This window comes from Leptopilina boulardi, unplaced genomic scaffold, assembly GCF_019393585.1.
Source record: "Leptopilina boulardi isolate dan_hultmark-lab unplaced genomic scaffold, ZJU_Lbou_2.1 LbouV2_229, whole genome shotgun sequence".
Taxonomy (NCBI): Eukaryota; Metazoa; Arthropoda; class Insecta; order Hymenoptera; family Figitidae; genus Leptopilina; species Leptopilina boulardi.
Window position 1 is genome coordinate 2,438,276 of NW_026137784.1, and position 22,590 is coordinate 2,460,865.

At 30.3% G+C, this 22,590-nt stretch overlaps 1 protein-coding gene across 10 annotated transcripts in view; it reads right to left on the minus strand.

The window, feature by feature from the left end:
• The window catches only part of LOC127280107 (cell adhesion molecule Dscam2), a 159,613-nt gene that overhangs the window by 108,392 nt on the left and 28,631 nt on the right, over positions 1-22,590 (minus strand). For all 10 annotated transcript variants that reach the window (XR_007842785.1, XM_051302913.1, XM_051302914.1 and 7 more), the window contains one exon: positions 2,292-2,381. Coding sequence is in view for 9 of the 10 variants with exons in the window: in XM_051302913.1 (XP_051158870.1) it covers positions 2,292-2,325 (34 nt within the window). In the remaining variant the exon portion in view is untranslated. The remainder of the gene's footprint in view (positions 1-2,291; positions 2,382-22,590) is intronic.

Here is a 22,590-nt window from a genome sequence, read left to right on the forward strand (position 1 = left end):
GATTCAAAGCTACTACAAATATTCTTCATTCTTGACAGTTTTGTTGTGATTAATCTCACATTTAGAGGAAACTTCATCTTTTAATCTTTAAAAATCAAGAAATACAATAAAACAAATATAGCAAATTTTCATAGGGATTGCCGCTAGGTTCGAGGCTATTTTCGATAGACATAACCTTAAATTAATATCAAATTTTGGCGGGAAATCACACCCCTTAATAAATAAGCGTATATAATCTCAAAATTTATGTAAATTTCAACTGTGAATATAGCCAAAGAAATTCCCCAGAACTGTCGCTGGGTTCGAGGCTATATTCGACAAACATAACCTCAAATTCAAAATTTTTGACGTGAAATTCCTCCCCTAATCAAGAAACAATCATAATCTCAAAATTTAGTTCAAATTTTGGCGGGAAATACCTCCCGCCCTAACGGACAAACGAACATAACCTGAAAATTTATGTGAATTTTGACTGTTAATACAGCCGCAAATGAATTGCCGCTGGGTTCGAGGCTATATTCGACAAACATAACCTCAAATTCAAAATTTTTGACGTGAAATTCCTCCCCTAATTAAGAAACAATCATAATCTCAAAATTTAGTTCAAATTTTGGCGGGAAATACCTCCCGCCCTAACGGACAAACGAACATAACCTAAAAATTTATGTGAATTTTGACTGTTAATACAGCCGCAAATGAATTGCCGCTGAGTTCGAGGCTATAATCGAAATAACCTCAAATTTTGTCTGTAAATCGCCCCCGATAACAAATAAGCGTATATAACCTCAAAATTTATATGAATTGTTACTGTGAATATAGCCGCAAGTCCCTAAGATTTCCGCTGAATTCAAGACTATGTCCAACAAATATAACCTTAAACTCCCTTAAGGCCTTAGCAGAATAGAAACGTAACCGGAATCGTAATCGCAAACGCAACCGAAAGAATGAGTTAGAAAAGGATAGATATATTGTTTGTCCTTCTCTAACTCATTATTCCGGTTACGATTCCAGTTACGTTTCTATTCTCCTTTGGCCTTTAATCAAAAAACGAACATAACCTCAAAATTTTAATATTTGCAAGTATTTTAAAAAAAAAATTAAGCCTCAAAATGAAAAAGAACCTTAGTTTACATATATACAGAGTGGTAATATAGTATTTTTTACATTATAAGTATAATAATGGTTCCATTATACTTACAATGTTTTCATGAGCAATTTTTTTTTTTTTTTCAAAACATAACAGTAATATTATTCCTTTATATTACTGAAATAATGATCGTGTTAAACTTTATATATTTGACTTGGAATTTTTCTTTTCTTTCTTGTTTTTTATTATTATAACTCGCGGGTTATTACAATATATATATATAAGAAGAAAATATTTCCCAGCATTCTTTGCGTATACGCAAAAGAACATAATAAAAAAAAGACCTGATTATATGCTTGTGGCTATACAAAATTTATGGTTAATAATAACTGCTATATATATAAGTATATTTACACCCCCCACCCCCCTCTCCATTTTTATCGTTCAAATAACTGTAAAAACACGCTGAGAAACAAAGTTTTCTATGTTCTCTATATAAATTCGTAAAACTATTACGACATTTCGTTCAATAAAAGAAAAATTGTATTTCTCGTTAATATATGAAAAATAATTTAAAAAAAAAAAAAAAATAAATTTTTACTATATATAGAGAAAAAAAAATGTTCACCTGGAATAGTGATAAGTTTGACTAAAAGAGAGATATGTTTTACTAAAACAGCGAAAGTTTTCATTATTCTGGAGAAACATATCGTTGTTCCAGATAAATTTTTTTTTTCCGTGTTATAAAATAATATTCCATTCCCATTTGAAAAGATTCCCCGGGGAAAGTGCCCCCTGGAGGTTCTATCAGAATTCCGCTGAAACTTCTAACGTAATTCCGTCGGAATTCCATCGGAGCTCCAAAGAATTTCCGATGAGATTCCGACGGAATTAGGACTCTAAAAATTTTGAAAAAATTAATCGGAATTCCGTCAGAATTCCGTCGGAATTCCATCAGAATTCCGTCGGAATTCCATCGGAAATTCTTTGGAACTACGATATAATTCCGACGGAATTACGTTGGAAGTTCCGGCGGAATTCTGATAGAATCTCCAAGGGGCACTTTCCAGGGAATTTTTTCAAGTGGGTTTTAATCGACAGAAAGAAAAATTGTTTTCTTCAATATTGAGAAAATGTAATATTTAGAATAATTAATTAATATGGGATTTTAAATTAATATATATATATATATATATTGACTCACCGATCAGGAGGACCAGCAGAGAGGTCGAATCCATTCCCGAGGTCCAAGTTCGACGAGGCAAGGTCGGTTCAACGCATTCTTGAAAGTTTCCTGAAATAAGAGAAAGGAAATATGCGGTCAAGAGAGAGATAAAGAGAGAGAGAGATATCAAGTCTATGAGAAGGAGAGTGAAAAGCCGTAAGGAATGGCCCTTGAACTTCGAACTTCTTACGACTTACACTTTTAATCAATGGGGATCATAAAAGTTTAGAAATTATTAAATATACTCATTTTTCCTTGCATAATGACATATATATTTAAATCAAATAAAAATTTATTAAAATCAAATAAACATTTATTTGCCTCTGAGACAAATATATCATTTCTCTAATGGGTGTTTAAATATCACGAAAAAAAATATTTATCTGGAACAGCGATATGTTTCTCTAGAATAACGAAAACTTTCCCTATTTTAGTGAAACATATCTCTGTTCCAATGAAACTTATCGCTATTTCAGGTGAAAATTTTTTTCCATGATAGATAAAATAAAATTACTATAAATTTTTAAAAAAACACAGAAAATTAAAAGGCATTAAAATAAGCTGCAACGCTTCTTATTTTAATCCAATTTTGCTTATTTTAATCCATTTTGGTATTAAAATAAGCAAAATTGGATTAAAATAAGAAGCGTTGCAGCTTATTTTAATGCCTTTTAATTTTCTGTGAAATCAGTAAAATTAAATATTTGTACTGCATTAGAAAAAAAAACAGTTTATATAATAGAAATGAATTGTGTGTATAAGAGAGCAAATTCTTAGGGTTTTTGTCAGCAATAAGAGAGAGAGAGAGAGAAAACAAGGATTACATTACATCGTTGGGCGATTTCTCCGCTGTTTAACCAGTCCTCATTATCGCTGCATTTTAGATTAAGCCCAAACCCTTATTCTCTAACACCAAGAATGACTCCTTCCAAACTCTCAGTAATAAGTACACTATAAATATTAAATTCTCGCAGCAAGAGAGAGAGAGAGACTATCAACTTGTAATTATCTCGTGTGATTGCTTCTCAATTTTATTATTATAACAATCTGTTTTACATACACATATATGTATATGTTATCTAATCTAATTTTCCATTTTGTTTTACGTGCATTTTTATTGTCAATTAAAGAAGCTATATACATGATTAAAACACAATCACGTTTAAAAAATACAGAGAAAATATATAAAGTACTTTTTTTATATATATATGTATAAAAAAGAGCAATCAATGTAAAATATTTTTTCTGATTTCCTTTTTTTGAAATATTTCAAACAATTCTCATTTACTAATTGTATGTGTTTCAAATATGCTACATTATTTTTTTCAATTTGAAAAATTATACAATTTTTATGGAAAAAAAATATGTGCAATATTTCACTTTTAAAATTAATTAATTAATTATAAATAATAAAAATGAAATTATAATTAATTAAAAGTAATTATAATTAAGAAAAAGTAATTATAATTAATTAAAATTAATAACAAGTAACAATAATTAATTAAAATTTAAGTATTATTGTTATTTGAACTGAAATAGAAATTTTTCTCATCGAAGAATTATAATTGAGTTTGACTATTGGCCGACTTTTCTACTTTTGCCATAACTACTGTCTGACCAAATCGTTTTTTCTACTTTCCTTTTTAATTTTACTAAAAGGCAATTTTTTTACTAATTCGTCTGACTATTCACGAATTTTTCTACTTTTGTCTGATCAAAAAAAAAAAATTCTACTTACAATTTTTAATTTTACTTAAAATCAAATTTTTTTAATCAAGAAAATAATTTCGTCTCAGTATTAAAGGATTTTGCTACTTCTTACTAAAAAAAAATACATTCGTCTGACTATGAACGGTTTTTTCCACTGTTTTTCAATTTGTCTAACTTTTTTTTCTACTTACGATTTTTAATTTTACTTACTCTCTAAATCTGAATTAGTAAAAAAATTTACTAATTTGAATTAGTGACTCATTTTTTACTTCTCAATTAGTAAAATTTTACTAATTATTAGTAACTTTTACTAACAATTAGTAAAATTTAACTAATTCTAAAGCAAAAAGTGAGTCACTAATTTAAATTAGTAAACATTTTTACTAATTCAGATTTAGAGAGTAAAGGCAATTTTTTCTTATTAAAGAAAATAATTTTGTCTGACTATTGACGGTTTTTTCTACTTCGAGCTATTGAATACTTCTTACGAATATTTCTATCTAAAATTGTTATTTAAACAATATTTTCTAAAAATAAAAAAAGATACTAAAAATTTCCACAATAAATTTTTTACACCATTTCTTGAAGAAAAGTGCAACTATCTCTCGTAACGAATGAAAATAACCTGTCAATGGATGAAAAATACGAGTCATACAAGACATCTTGTACCTTTAGATATGAAATATATCTGATAGAAGAAAACTCAGCCATGTGCAACATAAATATATATCCGAGTTATAAAAAAATATATATATATATATATATCAAAGCCGAATTGGCCGCAAAAGGAAGGAGCATTGCATCAGGTACTAGGTGGTCCGGATATGGTGGATGGTGTTGGAGATCAGTTGCAAAGAGAACCTAGAGAGTGAGAGGAGAGAGAGAGAGAGAGAGAGAGAGAGAGAGAGAGAGAGAGAGAGAGAGAGAGAGAGAGAGAATGGAATGGAAATGGTCCAGGGAGGGAGATGTAGCTTGCACCGGAAGCGTGACGGCGGCCATTTTTCACAGCACGGACATCCGTTTCCGGTCTGCGATCACCGCGAAATACAAACAAAAATGTGGAGGGGGACCAGGAAATATGCGAGAGAAAAAGAAGAGTAAATATAGTCTCTGACGCTCATTCGCTCATTCTTGTTTTATCGCCAGAAACCAACGATATACAATTTTTCTTTCAAGAATTTTAAAATTCATAATCAATATTTAAAAATTTTATTCTATAATTTTTAATAACTATTAATGAAAAATTTTGAAAAAAAAATTATAATAATCTTATGAATATTTATGAAAATACAATAATAAATTAATAATTAATAAAAATAAATTTATAAATAAATACAAGGAAACCATCTTTACCTAAAACAGCGAAAGTTTTTGCTATTCTAGAGAAAAATATCGCTGTTTCAGAAAAAGATTTTTTTCCCATGTATTATATTATTTATAATTTTTTATTTATTCATATTTATATTTTTTTTTTAAATTATAGTTTATCTAAACTAATATTGCCAAAATAGAATTTTATTATTTGATAATAATTGCAACTTTTACTAACTCGATATGCTTTTCCCGCATTGCTTTTGAAATTAACCTATTTGTCTCGCTCTGTAATTACGTATTATCCTTTGGAGCTTTTGTCCAGAAATGCACTAGAGTGAGTTCCTGAATGGTGATATAATTACTTCATCGCTTCAAATATTCCCTTTTTTATATTATATATATATATAAAAAAAAAAGATCTTTAAGGCCTCTTTTCATAAATAAAGGCAAAATATTACTTCTCTTAATTTTTTCCTAATTAAAATTTTAAAACTTTTTTGTCTCAACGAAAAAAAAAATTAAAATAATTTCTTAAACTGAAAAATTCAGTTTTACTATGAAAATTCAGAAAAAGATTCTAAAAATTCAACAAATTATTAAAAAGGAAAAATCTTTAATTAACATACTAATGTGTTTATGATATAAAATTTTTTTTTCTGACAATATTTTTCACACGGATTTTATATATCGATCAACTAAAAATTCAGATTAAAATTTAAAATAACCAGAGCAGACAGAATACGATTAAGAGAGAATTTTTAGTTTAATAAGAAACGTGCCAATTCACATATTTTATTCTGCTATCTAAAAATAGTTATATACTTTTTACTTTAATTTCAATAATTTTCTTTCAATAATTAAATTTTTTTTTTTTAATTTACATATTTTTTATGTTGATGAAAATTCTCCTAATTGGAAATCAATAGCGACCAAGTGAAGAAATATTGAACGGGCCCAGGTCAGGAAGCTCCAAGAACTCGATGGGGGGCCACAGAAGAAAGTCCTATTTCGATTAAAATCGATTAGAACCTGGGTTCCCGACCAGGGCCTTGCTTGACTACGCTGCCCTGCTTCAGCCAGGTTAGGGCCAGTTTTGCGAATTTCTATCAGTTTTACTTATACAAGGCACTATAATTTTTGTTTCCTGACTAAAAAATTAAAAAAATAATACTTAAAAATCGTTTTTTTTTCAATAATTTTTCTCTTATACCAAATTGGAATTAATTTTAAAACAAGAATTGATATTTAAATATTTTTGAAAACGTCAAAAGACACACACACACACACACATACACAGTTTCATCAAAAGAAAATCGGATCAACACGTGAAGAGAATTCAAGATTGAAATCGCAAGAGTCGTGATAAGAATTTTTTCGATAGACCCAAGGAGGATGCTTGCCTCTGATGTATTTCTACAGAGTTGCAATACTTTTTTCCTATATATATATATACACATAAAAAGAGAAAGAGAGAGAGAGAAAGAAAGAGACTTTTTAAAACCCGAGTCTCGGTCTGAGCAAAAACCTTTCACGGTTCGATAAAAGCAGCTTAAAAGAGCAACGAAATCGCATCGAATCTAACACTGAAATCTACGTAATTCTTATACTATATACCCCCCTAAAGACGGAACTTTTTTTTTTTTTTTTTTTAACAAAGATTTGAAATCTTTTCAAATCGCCTTTGCCGGTACATGATACGTTTTTCAATATAAATCCCCCTTTTGTCAATTATCCATTTTGGATATTGTTAAATTTAACTTTAAAATTCTATTAAAATTTAGAATATTTTTTTTTTATCAACCTGTGGATAAAAATATAATATAATATAATAAAAATGTAATATTATATAATGTAGTATATTATAATATATAATATAAATAATAAATCGCGTGCAAAAATTCGCCAACCTGGCTCTAACCTGGCTGAAACAGAGCACTGGGAAAAAATATCGTCAAAGTAAAAAACTATGCTGATGTGAAAATTTACTCTTCTTCACAGCTTACAAATATACGAAGAGTCATTGATAATTTTTTTTTTTTTTCGATGAAATATATTAGAAATTTCATACTTTTGATGCTTCTTCGAGAGGCGGATAAAAATTCAATTCCAAAAAAAAAATAAATAAGGTTACTACTGAAATAAAAGAAGCCCTAACAATGCGAATTAAAAAGAAAGTCACCGCCCTCCTTGTTATATAGACACAGCAAAGAGGAGAAAGAAAAAAAAAATATATATATATATACAGCAATAATAAGAGACACCCCCTTTTTAAAAGGCATCATTTTACTCTTTTAATAAATTCATTATATTTATGAAATATTTAATAATAAAATAACTCCTGGGGAAAAAAAATAATTTTCCCTCAACTTTTGTGAAATGCAATTCTTATCCAATAATGGATAAGATTCTTCTCTTTAATTTCACAAAAAAAATCTCATAATGATTATAACTTTTTTTGCGAAAACAAAAAAATAACTAGTAATTTTTTTTCGCAAAAAAAAAATGAGATGAATGTCACTTTATCGAGAGACAGAGAGAGAGAGAGAGAAAAATAGATTAACAGTGGAAAGATTAAGGGAATTGAAATAAATAAAGAAAAGAATAAAGAAAGCGAAAAAGCATAGAGATGCAACGAAAAGGTATAAACCCCCGTGAGAATCGATAAAGAGAACACACGAAAAAGGGGAAATCTTGTTAAAGTGCCCTGAGCGCTTTTCTCTCACCCTTCTATATATGCTTCTTATATATATATGATCACGCGAAGCTAAATTGGATATAGAGAGAGAAGGGACAAAAAAAAAAGGATTTCATTCAGGCATTTTCACTTATCATTTATACCCTCGCGCCTGATTTGCGTCATATAATTTTTATATTAAAACTCTCAATGCTAAAAAGCCCTTTAAAAAAAAGTTTCTCTTTTTTATATATATATATATATATATTAATTATAAAAGTGCCTGCAATAATTGCATTTCTCGTTTTGCATTTACAGTTAAATATAACAAAAGCCATAATATGAATAGTCGCGAGCAAAGTGAATTTCACAATAATTAAATTCTTATTTTAATTAATATGGAAATGTTCATTAAATAATTTTATATTTCGAAAGTATAAAATATTTCATATATATATATATATACAACAATCCACTAAATATTCCCTATTATTACACGATTATTTCAACAATGTGCGGGAAAATTAAATTCTGTTTTCAAGTAAAAAATAAAAATAAGTTTCGTTATTTAACAAATGTTTGTTAAATTAAAAAAATAAATTTTTTTTTAAATTTTTCTGTAATAACAAAAAATACTTTACATTTCACATAAAAACTAAGAGGGAAAAAAAAAGTAAAAAAAGAGTGCATTTCTAATTTAAAACCGTGCAAAAATTGCCCTATTTAAAGCAGATAAAATATAAATATAAATAAAATAAGGGCCTCTAGTTTTCATTGTTTGAAAAAAGTAATATTCAAACGAAAATATAAACATAGCTGCGTGGTCAGAGTGCATGGCTCACGTCCCGAGGGTCCTGAGTTCGATTCCCCGTACGTGGGAAATTTTTCAAAATTATTTTTAAGTATTCTATACTCCGTGTAAAAATTTTGACAGGGCCCAGATCGGGCTGCCCTATTAGAGAATGAAACGCCACGCCTGATGTGGCCCTGATAAGGAAATTCCCTACTAGGGCCCTGATAGGGTAATTTCTACACGGAACACTGTATATGTCACATGAATAGGCAGAAAGTTAAAATAACAATAATCTTACAAAATCTCTATTAAAAATTGACTACTGGCGCAGTACTGGCGTAGTACTGTAACAGTACAATAGTCGATTTTTCGTAGGGATAGGGCAATTTAAAGAAAAACTAACAAGGCCCTGATAAGTTTTCCCCAAAAGAAGAATATCAAAAACAGTGCAACTAGCGTCAGGAACTACTCGTGCAGAAATTCGCCAACCTGGCCCTGACCTGGTTGAAACAGGGAACCCGACTGGAGCCAAACTAGGCCCTGTTCTGACCCCGATTTTAATCGAAATAGGACTTTCTTCTGTGGCCCCGATTCCCTGTTTCATGAGAATTTAGAGCTTCCTGACGTGGGCCCTGCCAGGGCCCTTTCAAAATTTCTTCACGGGTAGTCAGTTTTTCCAGAAATAGCCCAGAATAGTTATACAAAAAACGATAAAACGACACGCGTCTTTTTAATATATATATATAGTACTACTTTCTAGCCAAGAATTGGAGGCAATATAGTTTTGCACGGCGTCGTCGGTGGCTCGTGCAACAAGTGATATTATTAGGTAGGCGGGGGCGAACGACGAATCATAATGCATAACTCTTGGTCTCCCTTGTCTTGTCCCCCCCCCCTACTAGCGTCCCATCCCCCTTTTTCCATACTATACTTGGTAGTCTCGTGGTTCAACTCTCACTCTCCTTCACCTTCCAACCCTTCGTGGAAACCACCACCACCACCACCCCCGATTCAGATAATCGACTTGAATATAACCACGACCATCTTCCACCCTCAAATTATTATTCTTCTGTCGATTTCACACGACTTTGATGATCCCTTCCCTCTAATATGATAGTGACTTTGACATTCGACTCTATTTTATGTAATATTAAAATGGAATTTCAGTTTGGTAAATTATTTTCAATTTTAGATTTAATGAAGGTCCAATTTAGGTCTAATGTAGGCTCAATGTAGGTCAAATGTAGGTTTCATGCAGGTTCAAAGTAGGTCCAATGTAGGCCAAAGTAGAGCTAATATAAATTGAAGTATGTCCAATGTATGTTCAAAATAGTTTCAACAGAGGTCAAAATAGGTCTAATGCAGGTTCAATGTAGGTTTAAAGTAGGTCCAATGTAGGTTCAATGTAGGTTTAAAGTAAGTCCAATGTAGGTTTATTGTAGGTTTAAAGTAAGTCCAATGTAGGCCAAAGTAAAGCTAATATAAATTGAAGTAGGTCCAATGTATGTTCAAAATAGTTTCAATAGAGGTCAAAATAGGTCTAATGCAGGTTCAATGTAGGTTTAAAGTAGGTCCGATGTAGGTTTAAAGTAGGTCCAATGAAGGTTTATTGTAGGTTCAAAGTAAGTCCAATGTAGGCCAAAGTAGAGCTAATATAAATTGGAGTAGGTCCAATGTATGTTCAAAATAGTTTCAACAGAGGTCAAAATAGGTCTAATGCAGGTTCAATGTAGGTTTAAAGTAGGTCCAATGTAGGTTCAATGTAGGTTTAAAGTAAGTCCAATGTAGGTATATTGTAGGTTTAAAGTAAGTCCAATGTAGGCCAAAGTAAAGCTAATATAAATTGAAGTAGGTCCAATGTATGTTGAAAATAGTTTCAACAGAGGTCAAAATAGGTCTAATGCAGGTTCAATGTAGGTTTAAAGTAGGTTCAATGTAGGTTCAATGTAAGTTTAAAGTAGGTCCAATGTAGGTTTATTGTAGGTTTAAAGTAAGTCCAATGTAAGCCAAAGTAGAGCGAATATAAATAGAAGTAGGTCAAATGTATGTTCAAAATAGTTTCAACAGAGGTCAAAATAGGTCTAATGCAGGTTCAATGTAGGTTTTAAGTAGGTCCAATGTAGGTTTAATGTAGGTTTAAAGTAAGTCCAATGTAGGCCAAAGTAAAGCTAATATAAATTGAAGTAGGTCCAATGTATGTTCAAAATAGTTTCAACAAAGGTCAAAATAGGTCTAATGCAGGTTCAATGTAGGTTTAAAGTAGGTCCAATGTAGGTTTATTGTAGGTTCAAAGTAAGTCCAATGTAGGCCAAAGTAGAGCTAATATAAATTGAAGTAAGTCCAATATATGTTCAAAATAGTTTCAACAGAGGTCTAATGTAGGTCAAAGTAGGTGCAATGCAGGTTGAATGTAGATTTAATATAGGTTAAAAGTAGGTCCAATGTTGGTCAAAGTATGTCAAATGTAAATAGAAGTAGGTCCAATTAATGTTTAAAGTAATTGCAATCGAGGTCTGCTGTAGGTCAAGGAAAGTCTAATGTAGGTTCAAACTAGCTTCAACGTAGAATTAATGTTGGTCACAGTATGTCATAGTAGGTACAATATAGGTTCAATCTAGGCCAAAATTAGGTTCTAAGTAGTTTCAAAGTAAGTACAAAGTAGTTTTAATGAAGGCTCAAATTGAGGTACAAATTAGTTTCAATGTAGAATTAAATATGTTCAATGAATGTTGACAGTAATTTTAATATGGGTTCAAGATAGGGTCAAAATAGTTTCAACCTAGGTCCAATGTAGACTCAAAGTGGATTCAATACAGATCAAACTAGGTTCAAGATAGTTTCAAACTAGATCTAATATAGTTTCCAACTAGGTTTAAACTAATTTCAGAATAGTTTCAGAATAGTTTCAGAATAGTTTCAGAATAGTTTCAGAATAGTTTCAGAATGATTTCAAAATAGTTTCTATGTTAGTTCAAAGTACCTTACAGTAATTTTAATAAAACTTCAAAATAGGGTCAAATTAACTACAATGTAGGTCCAAAATAGGTTCAACGCAGTTTTATACTAGGTCAAAGTGTAATGTACCTTCAAAGTACGTTTCATTAACGCACTCTAGTATAGACGTCATCTATCCTCATTATTATTTCTTTTTTTTACTTTTGAATACTCCTATCAAAGAAGTGACAACATGATGGAGTGTATTGTTTGGCGTCGAGGTGGCACGTGTCAGAGGGTATATGATGACAAGAATTCAGAAAAAAATATGTCATATATATATACATGGGGGAGAATTTTCTCGCGTCTGAATATTTCACTTTTTTCCCCTCTGTCTCAGCTATATATATATATTTTTTTTTTATCAACTATTAACTTTTTCAAAAAGTGAAAAATCATTATTTAAATTCTATTTATCATTCATCTGATTCCATTTTTTATTTCAATTTTTTTCACCCCATGAATTGTCATCAAAATAAATAATAAAACTTTCAATTTTTCAAAAATTGAATTGAAATTTTTTTTTGGAAAAAATCACTTCCAATAAAAATCTATCTGTGTGTGTGTGTTTTTAATACAATAAAAATATACTGAATTTATCAATATATATTTTTTTTCCCGGAATTAAATAAATTGAATTTTCCGACACTCGCGCGAGTTTATAATCCATTTTAACTCGATCAGATTTCGAACAAAAACGCTTTTGAATTCACGGCTCTTTTTTCAAATAGGCGAATATTTTTCTGAAATTCATTTTTTTTTTCAGTTAAAATGTTTTCAATTTATAAAAAGACTTGAAAATTCATATTAACAAAAAATTTACATTGACATTTATTATATGAAATTGAAACAAAAAAAAAATATATATTCTCTTAATCTTAATTAATACGAATTAGTGACTGATATTTTGCTAAAAATTAGGAAAACAATTGTTTATAATTCACTATAATAAAAAAACTAAATATAATTTTTTTAAATTTTGGAATAAGAAAATAAAAATACGATTTACAAGCACCAAAAAAAAAAAACAAAAAAAAATACTGCAATTTTTCAACAATAATCTCTCCTTTATCTACACAACCTTTTTCTCTCTACTGTATATAAATTAGCAGTTTCCAAAATGTGGGATTCTTGGAATGGAGATACGAAAGAAGGGAGAGGGCAAAAACGGAACGAAAGAAAAGGTCCAACGCCGCACAAAGTTCACGTGGAATCATAATAAATCGCGAGCTTTCCCAAGGTGCCCGCCCCCTCCACCTCTTTTCTCCTCTAAAATCTACGATCCTGAAAGCTCGTCTACTTGGCCCTCTCTCGCTTCTCAATTTCCACGGTCCAAGCATTATAATAAAGCCTCTTTGTCTCTTCAGACTGTCTCACTTTGTGATGTCCTTTTCTCTCTCTCTCTCTCTCTTTCTCTTTCTCTCTCATTCTACACTTGAACTCGGTTTGCCGGCTCATCTACGATTCAGTCGATTATCATATCGAGCGAATGCGCTACTACTGAATTAAGAAGAGGATAAACCGTCGGTAATGAGTGCCATCCACGTTAACGGTGAGAACACGAACGTGGAATGAGAATTTTCGTCTCTTTATTAAGTACCTCGTCCCTGCGAGTTCTCGAGATCTATAAAAGTGCATCTACACTCACTGAATTTCATTCGAAATGAAATGTAATAAAATTTTCAAGCACGAGTTTTATATGAAAAAAAAACATTTTCACTTATTTTTAAATTTCAAATTTATAATACCAGAGATGACATTTTTCTTTTTGCCTCAACAAGAGATTATTACTTAATATTTTAGAGTGTACATTTTTTTTTTTTAATTTCTAAATATTGAAAAAAAAAATTTTTTTTTCTCAAATAATCGCAATTATTTGACTATTACCAATTAAATATTTACATTAAATAATTATTATTATTATATTTGAGTCAATTAAATGGTACTTGTTTCAAATACAAACACAGAGAAAAATAGAAAAATGAATAAAGTAACTTTTACTACTTTAAAAGTAAAACTTAAACTATCCGGAGTTTCTGCGCATTTCTGGTAAATTTTACTCCAAAAATAGTAAAATTTACTCCTGAAATAGTCAATTTTATTCCGGAAATAGTAAATTTTACTATTCTCGAAGTAAAATTTACCAGAAATGCGCAGAAACTCCGGATAGTTTAAGTTTTACTTTTAAAGTAGTAAAAGTTACTTTATTCGTTTTTCCATTATTCACCGTGTATATAGAAATTATTGGTTCAAATACAAAAATTGTTGGTTCAAATACAGAAATTATTGATTCAAATAAAGTTTACTTAATTCAAATATATTTGGTTCAAGTAAATATTTGTTTACGGTACAAAAGTACTCAAAAAATCAAAGTCTAAACTTCCAAGAAAAAAATTCAAAGTTAAAAACAGAAAAATACATTTTTCCAAAATATACAAAATTTCCAAAGTAATTACAAAATAATAACGATATTAAGTTTAAATATATCCCCACCAAAAATTGACAGAATTCACTACTGGCGCAGTACTTCGCCAGTGGTTAATTTTTTTGATAGGAATTAATTTATAATAGTCAAGTAACCGATTATTTGAATAAAAAAAAATTTTTTTTTTGCCGTTTATTTAAATAAAAACAAAAATAATTTACAATGTATTTTTTAATTTAGCAAAAAAATATCGAAACAAATGAAAACGAAAAATCTCATAAAATTTTAAACCACTTAATTTAGAAAATTATAACAACTTCCAAGTTTTTATTAAGAAGAAAATAAACTTCTCATAAACTATTCATTTTTCATAAAACATTCATTATAATAATTATGAGAATAATTTTCCTCAGAAAATAATTATTACCTTGACTTAAGATAAAAGTTAATAAAAGCGTCACACAAATTCGCAAATATGACAGTTGAAATGTAATATAAAATTTTAAAATGAAAACTACCAATCCAAATACATAAAATTTTGTAAAATATAAAAAAGAAAATAAAAGTAAGAAAAGGAAGTGAAAAATAAAATTCGAAAAAGAAAATCAATTTACTCGTGTCTTCCTTCAATTATAAAGTCGATATGGACTTGAGAGGGTGCTGAAAGTTTGCTGAAAACTTTGCTACAATAGAATTTACTGCCTTGGCGTGCAGACCATACGGAAACAAATCTTCAAGATTCGCTTCAAGCACTATATTACAAGATGATAGCATGAATTTTCGTTTCAGCAATCTCAACGTGTGCTAACTTATCGGCTTATATAGGTGAATTAGAGAAAGGGACATTTCAACTTAAAATGTGATCCGCGTATATCTTCCCTTGGAGGCTCAACCTTTCTAGAATATTCAACTTCTAATAAAAAAAATATAAGTTTTTCACGACTACCATGATTTTTTCTAAACATAAAAATTTCTCCACAAATTTAAAAATATTTTTAAAAGCTAATAATAAATTCTCTTGATTGATAATTAAAAAGTACTATATCAAAAAAGTATTTTTTGTCCTTTTAATTTAATTTACTTTGTCGAAAAGAAGAACCAAAAAAAAAAGAGAGAGAAAAAAACAACCCTCTTGCTATTGGCAAAGGTCGCCACTGCTATTGGTCGTTATTCGATTTAATGGACGTAATTTTACGTCGGGTGTTGGGTCGCTGAAATTAGAAACGTCTACTTCTGTATCATTGAAAATCGATTGGATAACTTTCTATATATAAAGAAGAAAACGAAACAAACCAGTAATTGGTCGCAGTGTAATAAAATTAAAAATACAATTTTTACACTTTTTTTTAAAACCGAATTTTAAGCTTTTTAAAAATTTTACAGCACAAAAGCAAGATAATTAGGTACGTCAAATGAAACAAAATGAAGATACTATACAACACATCCGAAAAGAAAAAAGGCGCCACTGGAGCAAATGGTTGAATAAAGTTACACAAACGCAAAAGGAATGTTTTTAAAAAAAGGAGAAGTAACCATAGAATTCATGTATAAACAGATGGAGAAATGAGATAATATTCTTTTTCACTGTTTTCTTTATATATGTGTATCCCTTCGCGCGCAAAAAAAAAAAAAAAAAAAAAAGTGTCACCATATAACGGTTTAATTTGTAGCTTTGGATATGCATACGATAAGCTGCCTTGAATAGAAAACCTTACTGACAAGTCACGATATGCTTTTAGCAAATAACCGCACGCTTTTCTCTTCTCTCAACATTCATAATATTTACCCTCGAAATGTGGTTTATCATATAATATTATATCTCAAAAACATTTTCTATAGAAATTATACTCCAAAAAAACATGTTTATACTTTTCATAAATTATTTTTAATTTCTTTTTTCATTGGCAAAATAATAAAAATATTTTTATACAACAAAATAGAAAAGTTACTTTAAAAAAAATAAAACGATTTTTCCAGAAGCTATAAATACACTACTTCTCGGTGTAAGATTTTCTACAAATATAGTTTTCACGAAAAAAGTAATATATTTCTTTCTATAAGAAAAAATCGAAATCCTTCTATAGTACATCTATTTTTATAAACTTGAAAATAAATTCAGAAATACCGATTTTGCAATGGAGAATTATTTTTGATATCAAAATGGATTAAAATAACAATTTTACGCTTTAATCCATCGAATATTAAAATATTCCATTCAATGATCTTGAAAAAAATCCGATTTACCAAATTTTTAATTGAAAATTAAAAAATATCTAAATAAAAAAAATACTTTCTCACATGTAGAAAACGTGAAAAAAAATGCCAATTCAACTATATCTGAATTAAATTTTAAAATCCAATTATCGAAGAATATTCAACAAGAAACGTAGAATCAATAATAAACCTTTCAATCGTTTGAAAATTAAAATCAACAATAAATGAAAAAATTGGCTTAAAAATCACAAATAAAATTCTCCTTACAAGTGAACCATTTTCGTTTCTTGAAAGCGAGCGATAGAGGCACGACTAGCGTCATTATTTTCCCAAAGTCCTGAAGAAAAATCTATAGTGGTAGTGCATTAGCATATAAGGAAAGAAGAAATACGAACTGAATTAGGTAGAAAGAAGATCATTATCTCCTCAGATCAATTTTATGACCGAAAAATTCACTAGACAAAAAAATAAATAAACAAAATTTATTTATTTCCTTTTTTCTCGAGTTTATTATTTAATAATGGTAAAATCAAGACTAGGAAAGGGTAAAAATTTATTTGTTGGCAGGGGTTAATGAAAAAAAAAAAAAAGAAGGAAAAATGTTGCACTGAAAGGATAGATTGTTAAGCCACTGTTGAATGAAGAACGTCACTTCTTTCTTTTTTATCACTCGTTCAGCTTTTCTTTCCCCCCTAAACCTGACTTTTCGATTTTCTACAACGTCGCAAAGAAAAGATATTGTTCGTCACGACGAGAGTAATAGTGGCAGCAAGATCACTGGAAGGAATTTTTCATCAACGTTTACTCACCAAAGTGCTGATTAGCGTCCAAGAACCATTACGATTTCTTAGCTTTTCTCCTAGAAAGCGTCTTTCCAGACAAGGCAAAAAAAAGAAGAAGAAGAAGAAAATTAAAACCCCTACACCGATAATGAAAGTGACCAGATTGCTATAAACTATTTTTAATATTCTTAATTTCTCTTTTGTATTTAATCATTTTGAAAATTAAAAATATTTCCCCCTATTTCAAAAGAAAATTAACTGTAACTGAAAATAAAATTAACTGTAACTGAAAATAAAATTAACTGTAACTGAAAATAAAATTAACTTTAAAGGAAAATAAAATCCACTTTGAGTGAAAATAATTGAAATCAAGAGAAGAGGATTGGGTCCGATCTTGTGAGAATTCACACATACAAAAACCGATTCGTCGCTTCTATAGCCGCACAACGACAGTTTCAATTTCCGGCCTATCTTCGTTTCAGCGCAACTAGGAAGAAACTCTCGAAACGCGAATTTTGTAAATCGATCGATTGCCCCTCTCTCTCTCTCTTTGCGGATGGACCCCTATAAAAGAGAGAGAGAGAGAGAAAAGTAAACTGGAACGACCACTTACTCTGAATCTAAAAATATATTGCAAGTGATATTGATTTACGAATTTAAATATAGAAATAATGCATTTTTAAAAAGTGGAAAAATGTCAATTCGATAAACGTCTAAATGAAATATTTTATCTCTTGAATGGTATATATGGATTACTCAATTTTAAAGAAATATGTTTCAACAATAAGAAAATACTAATAAAAACTATTTAGAAAATAAGATAAATTAAATAAATAAAAAAATTTTAGTAAACTAAACTGTAACATTAGTTTAGGTAAATAGAAATCTCTAAGTCATTGCGGCTGTGTGCGGTTAGAGTACATGACTAGCGTCCCAAGGGTCATGGGTTCGATCCTCCATGCGTGCGAGATTTTAAAAAAATTATTCATGTGTTTTATGTACTTCATAATCTTAATAAATATTTAAATAAATATTAAGTATAAATTAAAAATAAAAAATTGTAAAAACTAATTTGAAATAAAAATAATTTTACGAAATAGGACAAGGAAAAGGAAAACTAACGAGATCCTAAGTTTTTCACTAAATAGGGCATTTAGAAAAATCGTAACCTATCCCTGACCAACTGGGGTCACACTAGGAACCCGGTTCTAATCACAGAAAAAACGTTGAGTAAATTTTGTTGCAGGTAATTTTTACCAATGCTAATTTACATAGACGGTGGCGCCCTCAACTAGGATAAAATTTGTTGCAGGTAATTCACAGAAAATTAAAAGGCATTAAAATAAGCTGCAATGCTTATTATTTTAATCCAATTTTGCTTATTTTAATACCAAAATGAATTAAAATAATAAGCGTTGCAGCTTATTTTAATGCCTTTTAATTTTCTGTGTTTTTATATCGATTTTGGGGTAAAAATTCTACTTTTTTTCGTGTGATTGGGTTAAAATAGGGCTTTTCTCTGCGGCCCCACTAGGGTTCTTTGTTCCACACAGATTTGGGGCTTCACAAAGTAAAACCTTCCAGGGCCCGTTCAAAATTTCTTCACCGTAAAGAACAGAAAAAACCCAGTCAGAACCCCAACAGAACATTTCAATTTTATGATTCTATGCTTCAATAAAAAAAAAGGGATCTATGATCACTAAAAGCAAATAACAATAATATTTGTTTTCTCAATTGAAGGAAAACAAGAAGTTAAAAAATTTAGGTCATATACAGGAAACCGAAAATCCATTTGTACCTCTTTTTCCTATTCAATATTCATATATACACACACATATATACAGAGGATAAAGAAGAATCTCCCTATTGACTGGTTTGCACTGTTATATAAACCTGAAATTTTCATGATAAGCGAATGCAGATTCGGAGAGAGAGAGAGAGAGAGATTTACGTGTTCTGGTCACTAGGGGATGAAATTCAAGTCCGGATGGGAAAGCAAAAATTTTTTTTTCCATCCATCGAGAGGAAACCGGACGCGGTTGTTTTGTGACACAAAGAGTTGAGACCTAGTGACTCTTTTTAGCTAAATGAAACCAAAAAGAGAAATACAGAAACAGAGAGAGAGAGAAAGAGAAAAGGCCCATTGGAGTGAAAATTGGTTAGAGAGAGAGAGAGAGGAAACTGGGTGAAAGAGAAAGAAAAGAAGGGATAGGTCAGGGGATTTGGGAAAAGTGGGTGGTACACCCCCAGGGTTACTAGTTCTGGCGACGACCATGCCAGGGGCTTTTGCAGCGACCAGCCATAGCCTCTAGAGATTTATGTCCTATTCATTACGTAGCGACACACTACGGCGTCACGCCACAAATGCACAAACCCCCACGTGTTTACCGTGGCACTGAATTGGTGTTTGTACCAACGTACAACATCTCTCTCTCTCTCTCTCTCTCTCTATATATATATATATATATATACATATATTCCACATGCATATACAAATACCAACATATAGGGTAATACCCACCTACATGTGGCGATACATTAATGACAGAGTCACACACAGAGAGACGATTTTGTGCGAACCACGTCTATATATATACACATGGTATCGTCGCGTTTGATGGCGTGGCGGCCATTCTCGCTGAATTACGATCCTGACGGTATATACCGATCGAGCTATTCTCTCTCTCTACTTGCGCTACTCTCCCATATCCACAAAAAAAAAGGAAAAACCAAGAAGACTCATTTTCGGTACAGATTAAATCCGAAAATCTATCAAATTATAATTTTTAAAATCTCAGTAATATTATGAAAATTAGCATTCCTTTTTTAATTCACCAATATATCGTGATTGCACTTCATGAGATTGTATTTAGATTAAACGATAATGATTATTTTAATGAGCTCCAATTCGAAGCGCGCATTTCACGTTTTGATATAAATTAAACCGTAATTTAATGCAATTGCAAAATAGAGAGGTGATGATTAATTATAACATTGTATGAGAAGATTCTTTTTGATGAAAAAAAAATCCATAGAAACCGATTTTAAGGAAAAAAAAATCCTCAGCAACGGTTGCTAAGAAAAAAAAGGGTCATGGTTACAGTTGTTATGGTAACTGTTACCATGGCAACTGTACGAGTGTACAACGGACGGACGGACGGATGGACGGACGGATGGACGCCAAAGCAAAACTATAAGGCTTTCGGGCCAGGGCCACGAAACCCTAAAAACTATAATTACACTGTTTTCCTAAAAGTATCAATTTGATACCGAATTGGATCAAATTGATATCAATATTTGGATCAAATTATTTTGGTATCAACTCGTTGCAATTTGATACTTTCAAAATTAACAGTGTTTTTAACCATTAATTTTTTTTCACAGTTTAGAAATAGCAAAAAAAAAAAAACAGTTTTCATAATAATAAAACCCATAATAGAACAATTGTTCGGAAAGTTATCTTTTTTTTTAACACGGGCACAAAAAAGCTTGATTAATACCGCAACTACTTCGAAAAAAACGCCTATTTTTCAACTACTTCTCTCTGTATAATATATATAGTATATGTATATATATATTACGGAATATAACACCCTCCTGCCCCTAACCGGAGGTGTTGAATTATTGTGGAAAAAGTGTTTTAGGATCTGCGGCAGAAATATACGTGAACAATGATATTTGCAGCGATTCTCTGAAAAATTAATTTCACTCACAATAGTACCTGACACCATCAATAATCTACCTGGTGAACAAGAGAGAAAGAGAGAGAGAGAGAGATGATATCTCCAGCGAAGCTTTATGGAAACAGGAATCATTAATTTTTCACTCATACATTGAATGCCATTTTTTGACGCTAATAATAAATTTTAAATTGCATTGTTCGCTATTCTTTCTCTCTCTCTCTCTCTCTCTCTCTCTCTCTCTCTCTCCAGTTTTTAATAACAACGAGATTAAATATTCAAAGTTGAGAAGAAAAAACTCCCTTTTCCACATTATTTTCCAATGGAAAATATATGATTCTAAAATAATCTCCTTCCGATTGTGAAAAAATGAAACAAACATTAGGGAAAAATATTTTCAAACTGAAAAAAAAAAATTTATTTAATTCAAAGAATCGTCTATTATTAAATAAATATTTACCAAATAATTGAACCAATAATTTCTGTATTTGAAGCAAATATCAGATCAAATAATAATTAATTGATACAAATAAATATTTATTTGATAATAGTCAATATTATTTGAGTTAAATAAATTTTCTTTTCAATGCAGCAATAAGTTTCACTACACTGAAAAAAAAAATTCTAGTTAGGCTATATTTAACATTACTTTCTAGTTATGTTAACCAGAATTCTAGTTAAATTAACTAGAATTCTCGTTAAAATAACCAGAATCAAAATGTTAAATATACCCTAATCAGAATTCTGGTTATTCTAACTAGAATTCTGGTTATTCTAACTAGAATTTTTTTTCAGTGTAAAATAGGGAAAGTTGTTGCATGTTTTTTTTCCATACATCCAAAAAAAGAAAAAAAAACAAAAGGAATTATTCAGAAATGCATCATCTATTTTTGTGATAGTAAAATTGATTTTTACAATGTTGACATTATTTTACATCACAGCCTCGTACAAATCCTCAGCAAAAAAAAAAAAAAAAAACGAACTTTCAATATATTCGATATCTCATCGTCACACATGGAATAGCTGAGTCCTATCTATGTTCTTCATCATATATATATATATATGTATCATACCGTGTGGTATGTTGCAAACTGTAAAACATGGAGGAATACGTGTCGGTTGCAGGCTCTGATCGTACATATTCGTGAGTAAGCCAACCTCTCGCAAACCCCTTAAAACCTCTGTCTCTCTCTCTCTCTCTTTATATATATAACAGCACTGTGTATGTGGAGGAACTATGAATAATTTACAGGGCGGAAGCTTTTTGGACAAACATCCAGGACTGTCGATTTAAAATTCCGATTGACCGTCCACTCGATCCCTCCTCGACTATATACGCTCTGACGTACGTTCAAAACCGTATAGCACACATATATATATATATACTGATGAAGTACACGCGAACGTGCCAAAAATTATATTCATACAACTTATCGACAGAAAATTTATTCAACAGTAATATTTAAAAGACACATACGTTTATCTAATTTTCACCTGACTTGCAAGAAACAATATTTTTCTATATAAAAATCTAAGAAAATAAATTCTAATTCTGATCGGAGCCAAGCAGGGTCCAAGTGAGGAAGCCTCGAATCCCCAAAAAACACTAAATACGTTTTGTAAGCGATAGAAAATTTTCCGTTTAGAAATTGCCATATTTGACCCAAAAATGTCTTGAAACGCCTCACCCAA